At 36.0% G+C, this 20,782-nt stretch overlaps 1 protein-coding gene across 4 annotated transcripts in view; it reads right to left on the bottom strand.

The window, feature by feature from the left end:
- Positions 1 to 20,782, bottom strand: part of PTEN (phosphatase and tensin homolog) — a 91,349-nt gene that overhangs the window by 24,469 nt on the left and 46,098 nt on the right. For 3 of the 4 annotated variants that reach the window (XR_009352629.1, XM_059170267.1, XM_059170266.1), the window contains 3 exons: positions 13,299 to 13,343; positions 7,280 to 7,323; positions 5,214 to 5,452 (listed from right to left, as the gene is read on the bottom strand). Coding sequence is in view for 3 of the 4 variants with exons in the window: in XM_059170267.1 (XP_059026250.1) it covers positions 5,214 to 5,452; positions 7,280 to 7,323; positions 13,299 to 13,343 (328 nt within the window). In the remaining variant the exon portion in view is untranslated. The remainder of the gene's footprint in view (positions 1 to 5,213; positions 5,453 to 7,279; positions 7,324 to 13,298; positions 13,344 to 20,782) is intronic. The other variant, XM_059170265.1, reaches the window with a different exon arrangement.

The following is a 20,782-nucleotide window of genomic DNA, read 5'->3' as shown; positions in this document are numbered from 1 at the left end:
AGAATAAAACTACTCTGGATAATCAATTATATTTACTATAAGATACTTACTTCCCTGGAAGAATTCCACAGTTGAATGACAACAGCTTTACCATGTTCAGCTTAGCTCATTTCTCATGATGAAACTATACTTATTAAAGGCTAAAAACAGATTATTTCCCTAGCACCCTAACCATTAGGTAAACGTCTGATGTGTCTGAAAATTGTTAAGACAATTAAATTTCAAAGATTTAAAGGAAACCTTCAGCATTATATTTATAAGACTAACAACTTCAAGCTGCCTTTATCTGTACTTAGGTCAGGGGCCACCAAATTCCTAAGCATCAGTAAAAAAGGGTATAAACTGAGGAGCCTTGTCAAAATAGGCCCATTTGGGGACAGCTTGTCCCCATAGAGATTAATTCTGAACAGCCGCAAAATTCTTTCGCAGTTCCAGGATTCAACAACGTTCAGGGTACTCAAATTTTACTCTAAATGCTATCATTAACTGTTCGAATCATCTTAATCAAAGCACTTCACCTTTCTGGGCCTCCGTTTTATCATTTTTAAAGTAAGAAAAATTCCTGCCAAAAAAGGCTCTTAATCTTATGCCCATAATCTTTATCTATTTAATCGAACTTTCTAACACTGTTTCAACAAAAAATGCAAATGAAACCGTGCAAATGGAACAGAGCTTCATTAACAGCATCTGCTCCTAAATTTCTTTTTGCCTTTTTAAATATAAGAAGTAAAGGTAGGGGCACATTTAGGATACTGCTTTAGATGACAGCTGTGACTAATTCATCCAAAAATGGTCTGGGTATATTGATTAATCATGAACTAAGCACAACAGATCTCAATGATTTATTTTGACTCCAAGATGCTAAAAGTGATCAATTTTGGCCAAATTACTTAACTCTGAATCTCGATATAATGTATTAGCTAAGCATAACAATTTTACTGAGGATACCCTTAACAGTACACACAGAACTCCATTCTGTTAGCCTGTTAACTTCCACCTGGGGGAGATTCAAACCCGTAAGAGAAGAGTGCTGTGTGCCTGAAGCATTTCTGCTGATAATGGAGGGATCTTCACATTCTACAGTATACTGTATTTTATTTTTATAAACACTTCTCTTGCTATCTTTTCACTCTGACCCGTATTTCACAACACTATCCCTTGGGCCTTGCCAGTTTACTAAGTCTCTCTTCACCTTTACAGAGCAAGAGAACTGACAATATTTTCAGATGGTAAGGAATACAGTATTTTCCCAATGATAAATTAAAACATGTCTTCACTTTTTCATTATGAAGACTTCTCCTGGATCTAACTTAAACTGTTTAAGCATCCTTGGGTTTTACTTGTATCCCTGAGTATGGTGTGAAAGACTATCCCAAGTGCTCCTTACATGGCTGGTTCTCATGATCATAAGCATTTAGCCAACTCTCACACAGGGGAGGTATGTGTGTGGGTGTGTGCGGAAGAGGGGAAAAGAGGGCACATGTAAAAGCACAGCTTGGTCAGAAAAAGTTAGACTACTACAAGAACCTTTGATTACCCTCTAACTCAAAATCCCGAGTAAAGCACTTTACAAGTCTGCTGCTTGTAATGCCAAACAAACAAAAAAGGTGTAGTTCAATGTGGTGAAGACAAATACTTTAGAAATGGTCAAACATGTTTGTAGCTTGCAAAAGAAAAGTTAAGACTGTTGCAGTATCTCTAGCAAACAAATCTGTCCACTCCCAGAAAAACTGACCTCTTTTCCTAAGACTATGAAGCAGGTCATGAGAGGACTGGAAATACCACTTCCCTTCAGTATATGATGACTTCTCGGGTTAGCCAGCTACCGGTTTTCATCAAGTACACACGTGGTAACACAATCAAAGAATAATACTTATTTTAGAGTACTCTTTGGAAATTTCGGGGGAACATTAACATTTTCAAAATGCCCCCAAAAAACCTTCCCCTCAAGAAATCTCAGTATTTTCTAGGCAGACAGTACACCTTAACACCTGGCAAAACTTCTGGCTTTGTTGCTTGGGGAAAGACAGCGCTCTCCACATCACCGTGGCACTCACTGCTGTGTTCCTCACTGTGCATGGGGTACAAGACTCTAGCTCCATCCTGGGAGAAATTCTAGCCATTGATGGGGAAGTAGCCTGCTCTAGCAGTGCCAAGCCTCGAATCACAGCCTGTACAAGAGGGTGTTTCATGAAAGATCTACTGCTATGAAAATTGCCAAATTCAGGAGAGCCAAGACATTCAATCAAGGGCTTCTCAAGAGGTTTTGTCAAGAAATGGGAGCAATTATGAAATGCTTTTCTACCCATAAGTTCACTAGTTTCAGAAGGCAAAATTCTACAGCCAGGATTTTAAATGCAGTCAACTGGATAAAATACAAACTCGTTTGCACAATTTAATTCTTTAACCTTAAAACTAAAAATGTGAAGTCATAATCCTTCCCTTCCTAACATAGCGTTATGCCAGAATCTTGCCAAAAATGATCTCATTAACCAAGGCAAAGAAAATGATGCAACATGAATTTTTCCGGAGAATTTTAGAGAATTTTTAATTTTTTGATACAAGCTTACTTTCATCTGACAAAAGAATCTACAGATTTCATTTGCTCTTTCATTCTTTCATGAGATAGCGTTTTAAGCACTTGTTTTCACCAAAAACATAGTCAAAATTGATTGGATATAAAAGATGACAAAGAAGTTGTCAAGTCAAAGACAATGGCATAATTTTAATGTATTATTTATAATCTAAATACTAGCAGCCCTTTCATAAAACTTCCTATTGGCAAAACCAAAGTTTAATTCTGATTAATCTGTAACCATTGAAATTTCGTCATTAACCTCAAAGAGCCACTGCTTTTTCCATTTAAAAAGGGGACACTGGGGCACCTGGGTGGCTCAGTAAGTTAAGCTTCTGCCTCTGGCTCAGGTCATGATCTCAGGGTCCTGGGATCGAGCTCCACATCAGGCTCTCTGCTCAGCAGGAAGCCTGCTTCCCGCTCTCTGCCTACTGTGATCTCTCTGTCAAATAAATAAAATCTTAAAAATAAATGAATAAAAAATAAAAGGGGACATAATTCTTATAAAGACTCCTTTTATTTTCCACATTTAAAAAATCTGTGTAAGGGGCACCTGGGTGGCTCAGTGGGTTAAGCCACTGCCTTCGGCTCAGGTCATGATCTCAGGGTCTTGGGATCGAGTCCCGCATCGGGCTCTCTGCTCAGCAGGGAGCCTGCTTCCCTTCCTCTCTCTCTGCCCTGCCTCTCCATCCACTTGTGATTTCTCTCTGTCAATCTGTCAAATAAATAAATAAAATCTTAAAAAAAAAATCTGTGTAATTAAAAACTATAAGCAAAATTTTATGTTCATGTATACCATGTACATTTTTAGTGAGAGACTATAGCTTTCATCATATTTCTAGAACATATGTCACATAAATCCTTTAAGAGCCATGAGCTTTGGGTGCCTGGGTGGCTCAGCGGGTTAAAGCCTCTGCCTTCGGCCCAGGTCATGATCCCAGGGTCCTGGGATTGAGCCCCACATCGGGCTCTCTGCTCAGTGCAGAGCCTGCTTCTCTATCTCTCTCTCTGCCTGCCTCTCTGCCTACTTGTGTTCTCTGTCAAATAAATAAAATCTTCAAAAAAAAAAAAAAAAAAAAAAGAGCCATGAGCTTAAATCTAATGTTCTGGCTCCATAATACACAGCTTCTCTACTTTTATTTGAAATTCTTTTGATTTGATTTCTTTCCCACAACTACATACAGTGTCTACTGCTCATCAACCCTGCTTGCTCTAAACTTCTACCACTGCTTCAGCTACTGTACTTTGATTCGACCTGTTTCTCTATTGTTTTCTTTCCATTCAGTCTCTTTCCCCTGTGCTGCCCTAGACTTACTCACTTAAGTGTAGAACAATTTACCTTTTATATTTTTAATCAGTAACAGCAACTATTTCCCTCTAGATGATGAAAAAAATGAACCAAAGTAAACATCTCAGGCCTTCCACTCAAGAATTCACTCCACTACTATCATCTCAGGACATACACAACTTCTAAAGAAATGTAAGGCAATCTACTATAATGAATATTTACTAAAATCAAGCACTAACATGAGATTCAGTTTTATAAACTATCACCAATACACAACACTCTAGCATCTCTAGAAGTAATTTTTAAAAATCACAAAGATAAATAAAATAAGAAATGAGGAAGGAGAAAAGGAGGCAGGAATCAATGCAATCACCAGCTAAAATAATAGAAGTGATCATGTTTCTGTTTTGAAGTTGAATTAAAAAGAAATCAGCTTAGGGGCGCCTGGATGGCTCAGTCAGTTAAACGTCCGACTCCTGACCTCAGTTCAGATCTTGATCTCAGGGTCACAAGCTCAAAGCCCACACTAAAAATTAAAGGAAGGCAGGTAGGCAAGCAACTTAAACTGGAAGAGAACCTTCCTGATTGTAAATGTTATTAAAACTAGAATAAATTTCTTCATAAAGTTGTAATGTCTCCCTCAAGAGAGTTCTTTGTCTAGGTGAGTTTCTCCCTCTATCTGGAGCGGTTTGGGTTTTTCCTTCTCAGAGACAGAGAAATGTACAAAATCTCTCTGTAAGAAACATAAACATATTTTGCCACATTTACCATCCAAAGAAATGAATCTCTTAGAAATTATTATGAAACTTCTCCTGACTTTATGTTCTCCCCTCAAACTTATTACACAGATTAAGTTTGTCAGTGATTTTCAACATCGTCTTTATTAGCCTTCTGAATAACAGAAGAACCTTTGACTAATCTTAATTATAACTATATTCGTGAATATTCATATCAAAGAATAATTTTCATGTACTTATAAAGGATCATACTTTAGTAGGAAATGGCATCCAAGTTATTACCCAAAGACATCTTACTCTCAAGCAAGGTTCAGAAATATCAAGTTTACTTTTGTTCAACGTACTGCTTCTTTAAATGCTCTGCCAGGATTTTATAAGACCAAATATGCGATACAGTTAATGCATAAGATTTACTAGCATGATATGAAAATGCCAGCATGAACAGAAAAATTGAGAGATTCGGTCATTTGCTCATACTACAGTTACGGTAGTAACAGATTTAAATGTTTAGAATAAAGAAATAAGGGTAACCAACCATCTTTTTAAAAAGCTGTTTTCTAATAAATGCTCAGATCAAGGAAGAAGAAAGAAAAAAACATCAAAAATAACTTACCTTTTTGTCTCTGGTCCTTACTTCCCCATAGAAATCTAGGGCCTCTTGTGCCTTTAAAAATTTGCCCCGATGTAATAAATATGCACAAATCATTACACCAGTTCGTCCCTTTCCAGCTTTACAGTGAATTGCTGCAACATGATTGTCATCTTCACTTAGCCATTGGTCAAGATCTTCACAAAAGGGTTTGATAAGTTCTAGCTGTGGTGGATTATGGTCTTCAAAAGGATACTGTGCAACTGTGGTAAAAGGATAACCTCAGAATTAGGGAAAAAAAAGTCTTTCCTGAATTGTTTATTAAAGTAGATTAACTTTAGAAATGTTGCATATAAGCTTAATAGATGTTTAAAAGAAAAAGTGAACTCCAGAGAAAAATAATTTGCTGCCTGATAATTTACCAATATTTGAATAGAAACTAGTGTCTCAATTCTTAAACCTACCCACTAGACAGAGGCTGAGCATTATTTTCCCCACTTCATGAAAGAGGAAACTTTGTAATGGAGAGGTAGCAGAAGGCAACATGTCAGAGAGAGAGGCAAACTCAAAATGAAATGTCATGTAGGCAGGTTTCCTGTCAGGGCTCTCAATGCGTTTTCTGACAAAAGGAGTCGTAATATTTATAATATTACATCACCACAAAACATATATTCCAGAGAAGATATAAATTACCAATCAATCAACAATGGAAAGGACTGATTTTTATATTTCATATAATAAAAATGCTAAGCGTGTTATTTAAAGATGGTCTTGCAAATATTAGTGTTGTATACTACACGTGATTTTAAAGACATTTACTAAAGAAGCTGAAAAAAACTACTTATAAAAACGTATACAGTTGTAGTAAAGTGTATCTAATGAAGCTTCAGGTCTTTTCACATGAGTTATAAAAACCCAAAGTTTCTCTTTGCTTATAGTCAGAGGGGTTTTGTTGTTGTGTTTTTTAAGTTGCTCAGAAACAGGAGTTCAACTATATCACTATTAAATTTTTTCTTACTGGTCCCTGCCTCAGCAGTTCCATTCTACTAAAACCCTTACAAATCCTGACTGACATCTAATGTACATAATTGTCCTCTGTGTCATCTGAATATGTGAGAAGTATGCCTTCTATCTTCAGTCACATCATCACTAATATGGAACCGGATTCAGTGTGTCAGGTGAGTGGTCCTGGGAGACGACAATGACCATTACAGAGAGTCGCTGGGATGCTTTCACCTGGGCCTCAGCATTCCATCTTCATCTCCCCACTGGCACACAAAACAGCCAGGAAACTGTTAAATGTCTATTTAAAGCTAGGTAAACGTTGACTAAAACACGCTTTGCCTAGTAAGCAGTAGCTTAAATTCACGAAAAAGGAAAAATTCTTAGTGGATCTGTACTGGCTTTCACCACTAGCACCTCTGAATTCTCAAACCAGCTGTTTGAACATCCGATCTAGATTGTCAGAAGGGATCCACCGCAAACACAACATGGAGCGCATGGACTCCACCCTCTCTTTCTATCATAGTAGCATCTGCCAAGCTTCTTCACTCTCCAGGTCTCTCATGGCTCAAGGGGTTCCACAAACAATGAGGGAAGGTTTTTGTGGGACCTCAGAAAAATTCACTACACCTGGAGAAGAACTCATTTAAAGCAGCTCCTGCTCCCACTTGTCAGGCTCCTCTTATCCACATTTGTCACAAACTGTTGCCCCTTTTAGGTCACGACTCCACGGAGTTACTCCATTGTCTGCTTTGCTCTTCCTATAATCCTTTACTATTAGACCAAATGCCTCCAACAGTAGATATAACCCTTTCTTTATTTTATGGTTTGTCTAGAAACTTTTCCTAATTCGTACAGTCAACCCTGCATTTTAGTATTCCTACTAGTACTGGCAGGTTTATATGGTAACTGTTCCCTAAAACACAAAAGTAAAATTAAATTTTTCCAAATTGTCTAAGACCATCTTTAAGATAAATATTTACATCACTTAATAATTGAGCTTATTCACTACTGCTATGACAAGAAGATTTGGTCTGTTGGTTTTAAGTTATATAACAGAAATACATTACGTGGCAGTTAATACCTACCTCTGCAGTTAAATTTGGCGGTATCATAATGTCTTTCAGCACACCTAAAAGAAAAGTTTAAATGTGATCTAAAGTTATCTTTTGCACTGGCAAAAAAAAAAAAAAAAGTACAGTAACACACATTTCCTGAACTTTTATACTGTACCAGGCATCATGTTGTTTTGTATTAACTATTTCTTTCAATCCTAACAATTCTATGAAGTAGGTAGTGTCATTATCCCCATTTTACCATTAAGAAAACTGATCTTAGGTGTTATGCACTTAGGGCTTCCATTACTTGCTCAAAAAACCTGTGATGCCGCTCAGGCACACACCTCCCACCCAGCTGCACGTGTCCCCTGAAACTTCCTGCATGCTGAGGGAGTATATGTTTGACTTCACCAAGTATGTACAAACACCTAATGAGCCACAGTACTGTCTTTACCCCAGAGTAGAGTATACATCGTTTTCTTGAAGTACTATTTAAAAAGATAAATTTTTAAAATAGTAAAATTATAAGGGCAAAGAAAAAAAATTTTTTTAAAAAGTGAATGACACTAATCTACTCAAAAACTACACTTACTAAAAAATTGTTAAGGCAGACTTTTCTAACAAAGGTAATCTTTGTCAAAAATCTCTCAGTTACGAGTTTTAATTAAAGTCTCAGAGTAATGAAGGAATAAGAAGTAAAATAAATACAGAGTAGTAAAATGTTAACTCTATATTACTTAGAGCATACTAAAATTGGTCTCTTTAATAGTAGTGACATGTTTGTCATCATGCACTGGTTTACTCATGGTTAATAGGTGTGTTAACAAACATTAAGAAGGCTCTGAAAAGGATCCCACACTTGAATTTGTGGTCAGCAAAATCATGGTAACTACAGCTACTAACCAAATGAGATTTTTAAAAATTATTTAAAATAAAAACTTAGCATTTTAAAACAAGTCAAGGTCATTGTACAATCCCTTCCTCTCCAATTCTGAAATCCCAAAAGTCTGAAATATCTAACATTTTCTGTTAAACTTATGACAGGCTCAATTGTGGCAGCATCCGATCTGAGTTTATGACAGTGTGCACTCTTTAACTAATACACTTAAGAGTAAAGAGTGAAAATGGTAGGAAGACCATTTTGCCCTAGACCCCAGAGGAGTGTTATGTAATATTAGTAAGTTTATGCTTCCATGTTATCTTTCTGCAAAGGGAAAAATTCTGAATGCAGAGACACACTGGCCCTAAGAGTTTCAATATGTGATTGTGGACATGTATTTCACATTTAAGAAATCCTAAAGATATCTGTATGGTTCCTCTACTTTAAATGGTTTTAAATCCTAATCCACATGAAAGCTGAACTAATTATAAGCAAATCAGAATACACTATTTTCTAAATGGTCAGACCTGAAATAAATCAACTTTCATACTACTACTTAAAACAAAGCTTTCCCCCTTTTTCACATATAATATATTGAGTTTTCCTCAAAAAAATCATTTAGTAATGCCATATGCATATTTATGTACCCTTGCTAAATAATTTCATACTCACTCCTATGCAAAACATGACAGGTAAGAGGAAGACTAATCAAGAAAATAGTCACATTTTACACTATCTTTAATACAGATTAAAGAAGAAGTCTGGTAAATAGTGCAGAATATTTTATAAAGACTCATGTAAAGATAGGACTTAAAAGGTGAGAGACAAGGAGCAGGCTAGGAAACAAAGCTCTAAGATGCTGGTCTCATGGCAGCATAACAGAAAAATCAACATTTTTAGTTTCACACAGCTTTAGTCTTCTAAAATTCTCCTGCTTTTTCAGGAGCTCACACATTTGGTTTGACAAGTACTGCTTAAGACTACATCATAAACTGATTCTCAAATATTACTGTTAAGAGGCAGAAATGGTGGAAAAATGGAACTAATGAGCTTCTACATGTTTACCACATGTACACAATCTTACAAAGGAGTTTCCATGTTTTTTAATTCATAGTCACACCAATATAATAATAGAAAATATAATCTCCATGTTATATATGAGAAAGCTAAGATTTAGAAGAGCCAGGACTCAAACCCAGGTCCTCTGGTTACAAAAGTCAAACTTTTCCCAATACAGCTCCATACTTCTTCCACTTACAATACAAAATAGAGAACAGCTTCAAAAACAAAAGCAATAACAAATTCTACTCAAAATCAGCCTTCCTACTAGAGCAGTATTTGGCATAAAAGATAGAACCAACAAAAAGCGACCATGAAAACATGAAAAGGTTATGAAAATCTCTACAGGTATCAATGAAGTGGATGAAGAGTATGTGAAAACATATAACGGGGCCTGTAGTAATGGAAGTGATCTGGAGGAGGGGTTGCTAGAATAAGAATGATGACTCTCTTCTTTAATTAAGACCTTCTCCAATAACCGTGCATATGTGCACACACACGTGCATGTGCACATACCCAATTCCTTATAACGTTTGTGTGCTATGTTAGTTGATAAGTCCTTCAACAAACCAAAACTGAAGATACATAAATGGAAAATGGGATTTGACTGAGACAAGTAGTAGGTAAATCTGACCACTTACACTTCCTTAAAATTAAAATTCAGGGTAAAAGATACCTTTTTTAAAATCCTCACCTTATATTGGCTTATATGAGACAAGAGAGATGAAGAAGCATTGCAAGAGTTTCTAATGAAGGGGTTGACAGAAAGTGAAGGAAGAGTAAGACTAACAGGAAAAGCTTCCAGATAAGTGAGACTTCCCAAAGCATTAGCGAAGTATACAGGTCTCTAACTCTCTTCAACATCACTATCTTAAAAAGAAACCTTAACAGATAAAAATTAACAACAGGTAGAGGTTCATCACCAAATGATGGAGAGTTGTGTGTCAAATAGAATACACAATGAAATAGAGTAACCCTCTTAAAAACAAGTATCCAGTGAACAGTTAAGGTCCTCAAAGGCAAGAAGTGTGTTATGCCTCTATCCCCATCATCCTCCCTTCTCCTCTTACCCTCACCAGCCTACAGGTATACAGAGGAACATAGAAACATGAAATACACACACCTGCCCAAAACAAATTCACTAAGCATCATCATACCCAAATTTGATTAATGATATGAAGCTAATTTTGTCCTTTCTTAAGATAATTTATTGAACGCTTGATAATATAGAGACATAAACAGATTCAGTCAATTATTAAAAAGTCCATATTAAGTACTGTTCTTCATCCGCACATCACAATTGCCATAAAAAGTTTAATATACCATTAAATACCTGTATGTCTAGTGTCAATACTTTAAGACCTTTCAGTGTATATATTTGCAAAGATATACATCACATAGAATTAACATCCCAAAAATAAAAGAAAGAAAAGAGAAACAGCTGCTGCTTGCCAGACTCACTTACCCAGAGCCAGAAATACAAATAGGGGTAAAGAGAAGGTGAGAATAAAAAGTGACATCAGAAATCAAAACATGCTACAACCTGGTAGTTCTAGAAACTTCTGAAGTAAAATTTGGGGAGGTTAAAACAAATGACAACAAAACCAGAAAGGAAGACTGGCGTCAACGGTGGGTGGTCTGCTACCATATGTACCCATGTGACCTTGTTCAACTCACTTAACTTCTCTAGGCCTCAGATTCCCCATGTGTAAAATGAGAAAGTTGGACTAAATGATCTCTTTCAGATACTTTCCAGTTCTGAAAGTCTATGACTCCATCAAATGAACTGGGGAAGGGGAGCTGAAATATATATACCAAAAGCTACACTCAATTAACAAAGAGACGGTTCATTAACTCTGGGATCCTGTGTTTAGAAACACAAAAGTAAAAGGGCAGCCAAGTTCCCAGACTAGCTCCCCATGCCACCTATAGCCATAATAATGTTAAGTGAGCCACAGTACTGACAGTGCAAGCCTAGGTCCTAAATTCTGGAAGCAGGAAGCCACTGAATACAGGAATGAAAAGAATTTCCTTCCTTTTCTTTGGATATGATGTTAAACTTGAATAAAATTTTGAAAAAGGGGGCGCCTGGGTGGCTCAGTTGGTTGGACGACTGCCTTCAGCTCAGGTCATGATCCTGGAGTCCCGGGATCGAGTCCCACATCGGGCTCCCAGCTCCATGGGGAGTCTGCTTCTCCCTCTTACCTCCTTGCTCATGTTCTCTCTCACTGTCTCTCTCTCAAATAAATAAAATCTTTAAAAAAAAAATTTTTTTTGAAAAAGGCAGAATCTGTCTTTGGTATCTTTCTACCTTCCTTCTGGGACTCTAAATGCCTAATCTTAAGAATCTAAACCTGAACTGACACTTAATAGACTGCAGCTTGACACTTATTGTTCTGTGCTTTCTTTTCTTTACGTTCTTTTTTTTTTTTTAACTCAGCTTCTGAATCTAGTTATTCAGAAGTATAAAGCTTTGTGGTTTTTATTTTCCTCCACTGAAGCATTCTGGCATCTGCAACAAGGCTTGTTGTTACAGGAGGTTAATCAGGACAAGAGGAAGATCTATGCACAGATCATGTGTAAGATCATGTGTAGGGTCCACCTACACGCCAAGTCTCTGCAGCACCTTTCACCTTGTTACCTGTCACCCCACACCCTCCATACCCTACCCCCGAATCTGAACATAATGGGTTATCTGCCATACTCTAAACCCCACCATGCCAACCACCTTCTTCCATGCCAACCGCCTTCTTCCATGCCAACTTCTGCCCGTAATGCCATACGCCCCACCTGGAGGTCTCCAGGAGAGCCTCCGCGGATTCCTTCACCCCTGCTCAAAAATGCCCTTCTTTATGAAAACTTGCCTAGAGGATACAAGTCCTATTTCTACTGTTCTCCACACAGCTCTGTTGTATACAAGTTACCTCTTCTGCAATACTATGTCTACTTATCACCTTAGACTATAAAAACTACTAAAGACTGAAATGGTATCTTATTCACCTCTGTACCGCCAGCAAGTTTTACAAGGTCTAATATGTGGCAAAATCAGCATAAATGTTTGCTTCTTTGTGAATCTGAGGAAATTAATGAAAACTCACTAGAAGAAACAATAATGGTGTCTACTTTACTCGTAAGTCTTCTGAGGTCTTATTGCTCAATTAAAGATAGATCACTAAATTAAAGATAGAAAAGCAACATCCTATAAGCCAACAAAGCACACAGAATCTCTCATCCTTTCTGGTGACGATTTAAATGCCCACCAAAGGCAGAAAAGAATCTTGCTCTTACATTTGAGAAATAAATTCTACAGAAACTGTGACAATCAGGAAATGTAACTACAGATTAAAATTTTTTCTGTTGCATAATTTACAGACATCACAGAGGAAAAATAAAAACCAAGGAGAAAAATAACACATTTCATATACCATTTTTTAAAAGGTAGAAAATGGGTCAGTATTTTGGGAAGGAATAATAGTCTTCAAGGGCAAAAATGACAAAATATTTTCTTCCCATTTTTCTTTTGTTCTTTTTTCCTTTTCACATCCCTACTGACAAAGTCAAAAAGAAAAACAAAAGGTTAAAGATAAGATAAACCAGCTGTACCAAGAGCGCAAGCCTTACATCCCTGCCCCAAACAACAGAAACCACCCAACTCAACAATTTTAGGTAACTTATTTATGTTATATACAGTTGGAGAATACCCTAAAAGCTGTTTCAATTGAATGACCTAAAGACCAGAATAAACAGAACCACACCCACTCTGAAGCACACCTCCATGGAAGAGGTTATTAAAGCTTTAACAGAAAAGCTCTGCTGTGAATTACACTTCAAGTCACCATAAGGCTACTGGCTCAAAGATGGGCTAGATGCCAAGTCATTTAAACCAGATCAAGTAAAGTGAATGTGTGCCAACATTGTTTTGACCTCATCACTATGCTTTCTGAATGACCTAACAATGCTCTTAATCAAACGTCTTGGACTAATTGTTTTAGGAACACAATTCTGTTAAAATACATCGTTAACTCTACCTGATTCTAACAAGGAAATAACTTTCACTTAATAGTTATTTTAGAAGACATTTGCAAGCATACAAATAAAAAACATACTTACAGATTGTATATCTTGTAATGGTTTTTATGCTTTGAATCCAAAAACCTTAAAACAAAACAAACAAACAAAAAGCCACCATTAACAAAAATGAGCTAACATTTGAAATTACATTTATACTATTGATAAAACCTAAAAGATTCCATTTTTCCTAATCTCAAGTACCATTTAAGAAAAATGAACAAACAAATTCCAATAAATATTCCCTTCATGGGTTTAAATTAATAATCATGTCATTCTTAATTATTACATTACACAGATTTATACAATCTGAAGTAGAGCCAGAGCTTTTCACAGAATAAATATTTTCATCTCTCTTCAGCCTAACATTATGAGGTTGAGTATTAAGTAAGTTATTTAAAAGGCAGCATTAGCACTTAGCTTAAGCTCATCTAGCTCATTTAGATGTGAGAAAAATAGACATGTGTAATCAAGTAATCTTAAAAATAACATGAAAATTCAGCCATCATTTTCTTTCAAAGAAACTTTCCATATCTGAAAGAATCAAGTAGTAACTATTAACTCCATACAAAGTTTATTAAGTATTTTCATATATATATTCTCAGTTGATGCTCACAAACATCTGAGATAGAACTTATTCACATTTTACAAACAAGGAAAATAGGAGTCAAAAAAATTATAAAACTCGCCCAAAGTCATACCGCTAATAAGCCAAAGAATCAAAACCAAAGACCTCTCCCTCCAAACAATTACAAAACTAAACAAGAGCAAAAAACAAACAAACAAACCTAAACAAGAGCAACAATTACAGCCAATAAAAGCACTTGCCATGTGTTTTTACCACATGTATGTACTTCATGTATATTCATTTGTTTACCGTTAGGAGGTAGATAATAGGCGAGAGAGTTTAGAAAAGTATAAGCTGAGGAAACAGCAGGATAAACAGAATAAAAATAAAAACAAATGGAAAACAAATGAGAAGATTTAAAGTCGAGGAGTTTCAACTTATGAGTTCTAGAGAAAAGAACAGAAAACACAAGGAGAAGAAATCCAAGATAATAATTCGAGAATAATACCCCAAACTGAAGGACAGGAGTTTCCTAAGTCAAAGGATACAATGAGTATTCAGCAAAAGTGATGAAAATAGACCCAAATACAGCATATGTAGCTCAGTGAAATTTCTGAATACTGAAAAGATGAACGTAGGATCCTATAAGCTTCCCAAGAGGAAAGAGGTTTCATAAAAAGTATCTGGAATCAGAATTACACCACCCTTTTTAATGGCAACACTAGCAGCTAGAAAACAACTTCCAGGAAAAAACCTTCTGACTATTTCCAGCCTAGAATACCATACCAAAAGAGACATTAAATCAAGTGTGAATATATAGTAAAGCCATTTTTTAAATAAGAGAAATCTCAAATAATTTTGCTGTCCACATTTTCTCTCTCAGAAGTTACTAGAAGATGTGTTCCACCAAAACAAGGTGGGAAACCAAGAAAGAGGACAATTCCAGGACAATTCTCCAACTCATGAGAAGGGAAAAAGGGAATCCTCAGAATGATGGTGAAGAAACATCTGAAGTAGACAGCTATAAGGCAAACCTAGGGAACAACTGACCCAACTCACGGTAGATCAGAAGGCTCCTAAAGAAGATAAAATCGATTTAATGCCCAATGGGCTTGAACATGTTAAGAGATTTATATAGTTTAGGGATAAACTGAAGTTAAAAACATAGAGACTAAAGAAGTTGAGAGAGACAGAGAGAGAGAGAGACAGAGAGAATTTTACCTCCAGGGAAAATAAAATGCTCAGGAAAAAACAGTTATAGTATTTAACTGTAAACTGCATTTATCTAGTCATAATCACATAAAACCCAAAATTGATATAACCAAAATTACAAATTTAGCTACTACAAAGAGGGCTGAAAATGTGTGTGGTTGGGTAGAGAGGAAAGAGAGTTCATACATTTGGATGTGAAATATCATGCCATACAATAATTACTCATAACTTTGTCACTAATTGAAATGATATATTTGTATTTGTATGTCATACTAAAACAGTTGCAAATGGCAAAATACTACTTATAATCAACACTTAAAAATTAGGTTATTAGACTATAAATTTTATATAATGTGTTAACTATAGTATTCTAGCACATATTTGGTTTCTTAGTATTTTCTGAACTATTATAATCAAAACGAACATAACAATGACTTTCTCCTATACCAGCAAAACCTTCTCTACTGGACTTAGTATGATAAGATGGGTTCCTCTTAATTTCTGCAGAGTCAGGCCCTCATTCCATAAACCACTCAGCAGTTTCCAGACTAGGCTCTTTCCTTGCATGACCATGTTTCATTAAGGGTTCTGGGTCCCTACTATTTTTTTTTAATGGTATGCTTTCATGTTTTCATTCCTTGATACCCACTCCTATCAAGATTATCTTTTATTTAAATGTATTGAGAAAACGTGAATTAAGTACCTGAAATTGTGCTTATTTCCCTGGGATAAAATTATTTATGAATTATTATCCCTGCCATCAAAAGTAATACTAGAGTAACTCTATCAGTGAGAATAAGGTTTAGCTGTGAGAAATAGAAGAAGGTGGAGGGAGGAGGGGCTCATAAACAAATATGCTACTAATTACACTGAATACACTACTCTCCCACATAAATTCCAGGATTAGTAGTGTACAACTGGTTGGGTAGATTTGTTTCATACAGGACTGGACCCAGGACCCTTCCATCATATGCTCAGCCAACACGACGGGCAGTGCAAGGTCTACAATGGTGCACCATCATATTTGTATAAGCAGACTGGAGAAGGGAAAGAAGGATAGGCCCCTCCTTTAAGAACTCATCATTTCTACTTAAGAACAACAGATCATAAGTTATCACATTATCAAATCTAGCCACAAGGGAAGCTAGAATTACCATCGGCATTTTGGGAAAACATGTACACAGCAAACAAGTGGTGTTCTATTAATGAAGGAAAAGTAAAGAGGATCATTGATTTTCTCTACTGTTGTTCTAGTCTCTGGTTGCAATTATCTCTAACCTTTTTTCTTCTGCAAAACAAAAACAAGAACAAATGACTAATATTAATGTAACAGGTATATTTGTAATCCTAATTTAAAATCACTCTAAGAAGGGCTAAGAAGGGGTCCATAAGCTCCACCAGACTGCCAAAAAGGTACATGGCATAATAAAAGACTAAGAACTCTTGCCAAGGGGCAAAGGAAACAAAGGAAATTACTACTTTGTGGTTCTGGTGGTGGTTGTTAATAAACCACAGAGAACAATTTCATCCTAATGTTTCAGGTGTACTTTTCTTTAAATATTTAAGGTATGGGTCACTTTTTAGGATTCTTCAGTTTAGCCTACTTCTTCACTAACCAGTGATTCTGCTAAGATGACTTCTACTCAAAAATATGATTATACTACAGAAAAAAGTGGTGCTACACACCCTTCTATTCTTGTCTCTCGTACCCTCTTTATCTTCCCAATTCCTAAACATTTCTCAATTTGTACTTTTGGATTTTCAGTTCAAAGTGAGATAAAATTTACATACAGTGAAAGAGATCATAGGTGTACAACCAACTCAATCAAAATACAGAATATTCCACCATTCCAGAAAATTCCTTATGCCTATTTGCAGTCAAACCCCACTAAGCTCCCAGGCAGCTAATATTACCACAGATTTGTCCTTATTCTTGAACTTCATATAAATATGACCATATAAGATGCAGTCTTTTGTAAATGGCTTCTTTCATTTAATGTAATGTTTTACAGATTTATCCATGTTACATGCATCAATAGTTGATTCCTTTTATTCGGAAAATGATTTCACTGCATGACTACACCATCATCTGTTTAAACATCCTCCTTTGATGGATATTTAGGATGTTTACAGTTTGGGTTTATTATGAATAAGTACATATTCTTGTGCAAGAATTTTGGAGACACATACTTTTATTTCCCTTGAGTAAATAAGTAATAACTAAGAAGTAGAGTTGCTGGGTCATAAGGTAGATAGGGCAGGTGTATGTTTAACTTTATAAGAAACTACTAAACAGTTTTCCAAAAACAGTTATACAATTTTACAATCTTATCTGCATTTTAAGAGTTCCATTTGCTCCACAGTCCCATCAACATTTGGTGCTGTCAGTTTTAATCACAGCTTTCCCAACAGGTACAAAGTGGTACCTTACTGTGGTTTTTCAACTTCCTTTTCCTGATGACTAATGATATTAAGCATATTTCCATTTATTTATTAGCTATTTTTATACTTTCTTCTTTGAAAATGTCTGTTCAACTCATTGGCTCATTCCCCAGCCACCACCACCACCCCGCCCCGTTGAATTAACTGGCTTTTTATTATTGATTTATAGATGTTTTATATATTCTGGGTAAAAGTCTTTTATCACATATATGTATTGACATAAATATTTACTCCTTATCTAGGACTTGCCTTTTCCTTTCCTTAATAATGTGTTTTGATAATCAACAATTTAAAATTCCGATAAAAGGCACCTGGGTGGCTCAGTTGGCTAAGTGTCTGCCTTCATCTCAGGACGTGATTTCCAGGTCCTGGGAGCAAGTCCCGTGTTGGGCTCCCTGCTCCACAAGAAGTCTGCTTCTCTCTCTGTACCCCCATTCCACTTTTCTTTCAGTCTCTCTCTCAAACAATAAATACATAGAATCTTAAAAAAGGAAAATAAAATTCTGATAAAAATCCAATATATCAAATATTTCTTTTGTTTACAACTTTGTATCCTTTCTGAGAACTCTTTCCCTACCCCTAGAGTTCACAGATATTCTCTATGCTTTCTTCCAGAAGCTTTATACTTCTACAGCTTTTTCTCAGTTTGCATTTTAATATGGTCAGAAATTTAGAAATTTAGATAAATGCTAAGGATAACTAGGATAACCCAAACAAAAACAAATTATTTGAAGGACAGTGACTATAAAATTCAGAAAACATAACTCATTGCTATCTGCCGTATCTTTTCCTCCAAGGGTTGTTTGTTTGTTTTGTTTTTGAGAGAAAATGAGTAAGCAAGAATGATCTGCAAAATACAATTTTCTCCAAGAAAGCTAAAATTTAAATGTGAGCAGTGAAAAAGGTATTTTGGGGGACTAACAATTCACTGTTAGTACATTTTGGGTCTGGGACTGTTAAGTTTTGAATCCAAATATATAAACCAATATTGTATAAATAAGGAAACACTCATCTTATAGCCCAAATCCAAGGAACATGATTCACATGTGGCTGTCCTGCACACACTTAAGTGGGGCTGAAATACCAAAACAGTCATAGCAGTTATCACAAGTTTTCAGGGAGAGATGGAGGTTTTCACTATTCACTTTCAACACTTCCGCAACTGTTAAAACATAAGCATATACTATTTTCCAATGGGAAAAAAAAAAAAAAAGTGAGTATAAATTTTCCAAAAGAGTATAAATTGACAAAGTTATATATTAATTATTTTACCTCCAGAAAGTCAGTCTGATGAGCTTAGAAATCCAACTGTTTTTGAACAGTATATTTTAGTTTACATAAAATAAATATTTTCATATACTATTTTTGGATTCAAAAAAAATGGAAACCTGGGTTTTTTTTTAACATGACAACAGTCCTCCTTGAGAAACAGTTTGGGGTTTTTTGGATATTTTAAATTTTTATTTATTTATTTGACAGCACAAGCAGAGGAGGAGGAGAGGGAAAAGGAGGGCTCTCCTCTGAGCAGGAAGTCCAATGCAGGGCTCAATCCCAGAAGTCAAAGGCAGATGCTTAACTGACTGAGCCACCCATGTGCCCCCAGATATGGTTTTAATGAGATTCATGCAATTCCTGTTTATAAAGATTCATGATTGGGTGCCTGGGTGGCTCAGTGGGTTAAAGCCTTTGCCTTGAGCTCGGGTCATGATCCCAGAATTCTGGTACTGAGCCCCACATAGGGCTCTCTGCTCTGCGGGAACCTTGCTTCCTCCTCTCTCTCTCTCTCTGCCTGCCTCTCTGCCTACTTGTGGTCTCTCTCTCTCTCTCTCTGTCCAATAAAAATAATTAAAATCTTTAAAAAAAATTATTAGCATACACTACCACAAAATTGCAAATCTGATCTCAGTGAAAAACAATGATTAACAAAACACAATTTGTCAAAATGCTGGTCACTGACCTTTAAATCCCTCCTAGAGGCACAGCCATAGAAAGCTCAACCTTTAATTTCATCAAGACACTTCCTGTGTTATTTTAGCTGGTGTCTATAACTTATATTCAAAACCAGCTTTTTATTCTCTTTTAAATTTCAAGTATTATTTATCAGAGACACAAGTGCTAAGAATGTCTGCTTCACAAGCTTATATTTTCTTACATTTCACTCAGGAAGTACTGAGAACTTAGTAAATAGCCTTAATGATTCCTTTTAACATGATTTTTTTAAAAAAATCACTTCAACCTGGTGATTCACAGACCTGTACCCCTGGGGATAAAAATATATGTTTATAAAAAATAAAAAATTAAAAAAAAAAAATCACTTCAGTTCTTCAGTTCTAGAGAAGTAAACAATTTACTAGGGAAATCTTTCATAAAAACTATATATCCCACAAAATAATACTGATTGGGCTAGTAAAATGGAAATAAATACTAAAATGGTAAATAAGCATCAAGCTGCTGGTGGCTTGCTTACCAGTGTGCAATATTAAGGCTATTAAAACAACATCCAGGTTGGAGACTGGGGAAGAATATCATTAATGATTAGCAATGTCTAACATCAGTCGGGAAGAGAGAATAATATTAAAATTTTCACTGCATTTGCTATTTCTGGAAAAAAATCAATACAAATTTATGGGTAAAATTCAATAAAAAGCAAAATTTGAACATTATAAATTATTTTATAGTAGTAAGGTTATTGTAAAAATTTCAGGACTTAAATAAGTTTGTTCTTAAAATCGTTTTATATTGGTTTTCAATACAAAGGAGTCATCTATTGCAAGTTTTCTTACAGTAGCATGTATATACTTTCAACCATTATAGAGTATCTGGTACAGGAATTATCTTCTGACTAGAAGCAAATCTAAAACTGGGCAACCATTTTGGGCACTAAACAAAAGGCAGCACAGGCTTACAATCCTTCAGAAAAAAGGAACATGAGGTAACTCCCATGCCTACCTCACTTTCAGTGTGAAGGCTCTCTTCTGACACAGGGGGGAAACAGAACAAATGCAACAAAGGTCTCACTGAGGTAAAAGGCAGAGATTGAGTTTGGGGGTGCTAAGACAGCTGAAGTTTGTAGAACAAAGAGGCAGAGAAAAGGGATTGAATAGGAGAACCTCAGAAGTCTGTGTGGAAATTCACCTTTGGTCCTTGGCCAAGAGTTGGGCTGCATATGTGCAGGATCTGAAAGCATAATGGAGATGACACCAGAGATAGCACAGCCAGGAGGAGGAGTTCTGGCCCAGCCAGAATGGAGAGACTTCATTGAAGCATACGAGGTATTCAGCTGAGCCCCCAGAAAGGCCACACC

This window comes from Mustela lutreola, chromosome 4 (genome assembly GCF_030435805.1).
Source record: "Mustela lutreola isolate mMusLut2 chromosome 4, mMusLut2.pri, whole genome shotgun sequence".
NCBI lineage: Eukaryota > Metazoa > Chordata > Mammalia > Carnivora > Mustelidae > Mustela > Mustela lutreola.
Note: the sequence above shows the minus strand (reverse complement) of the source record. Positions and strands in the feature narration are given on the sequence as shown.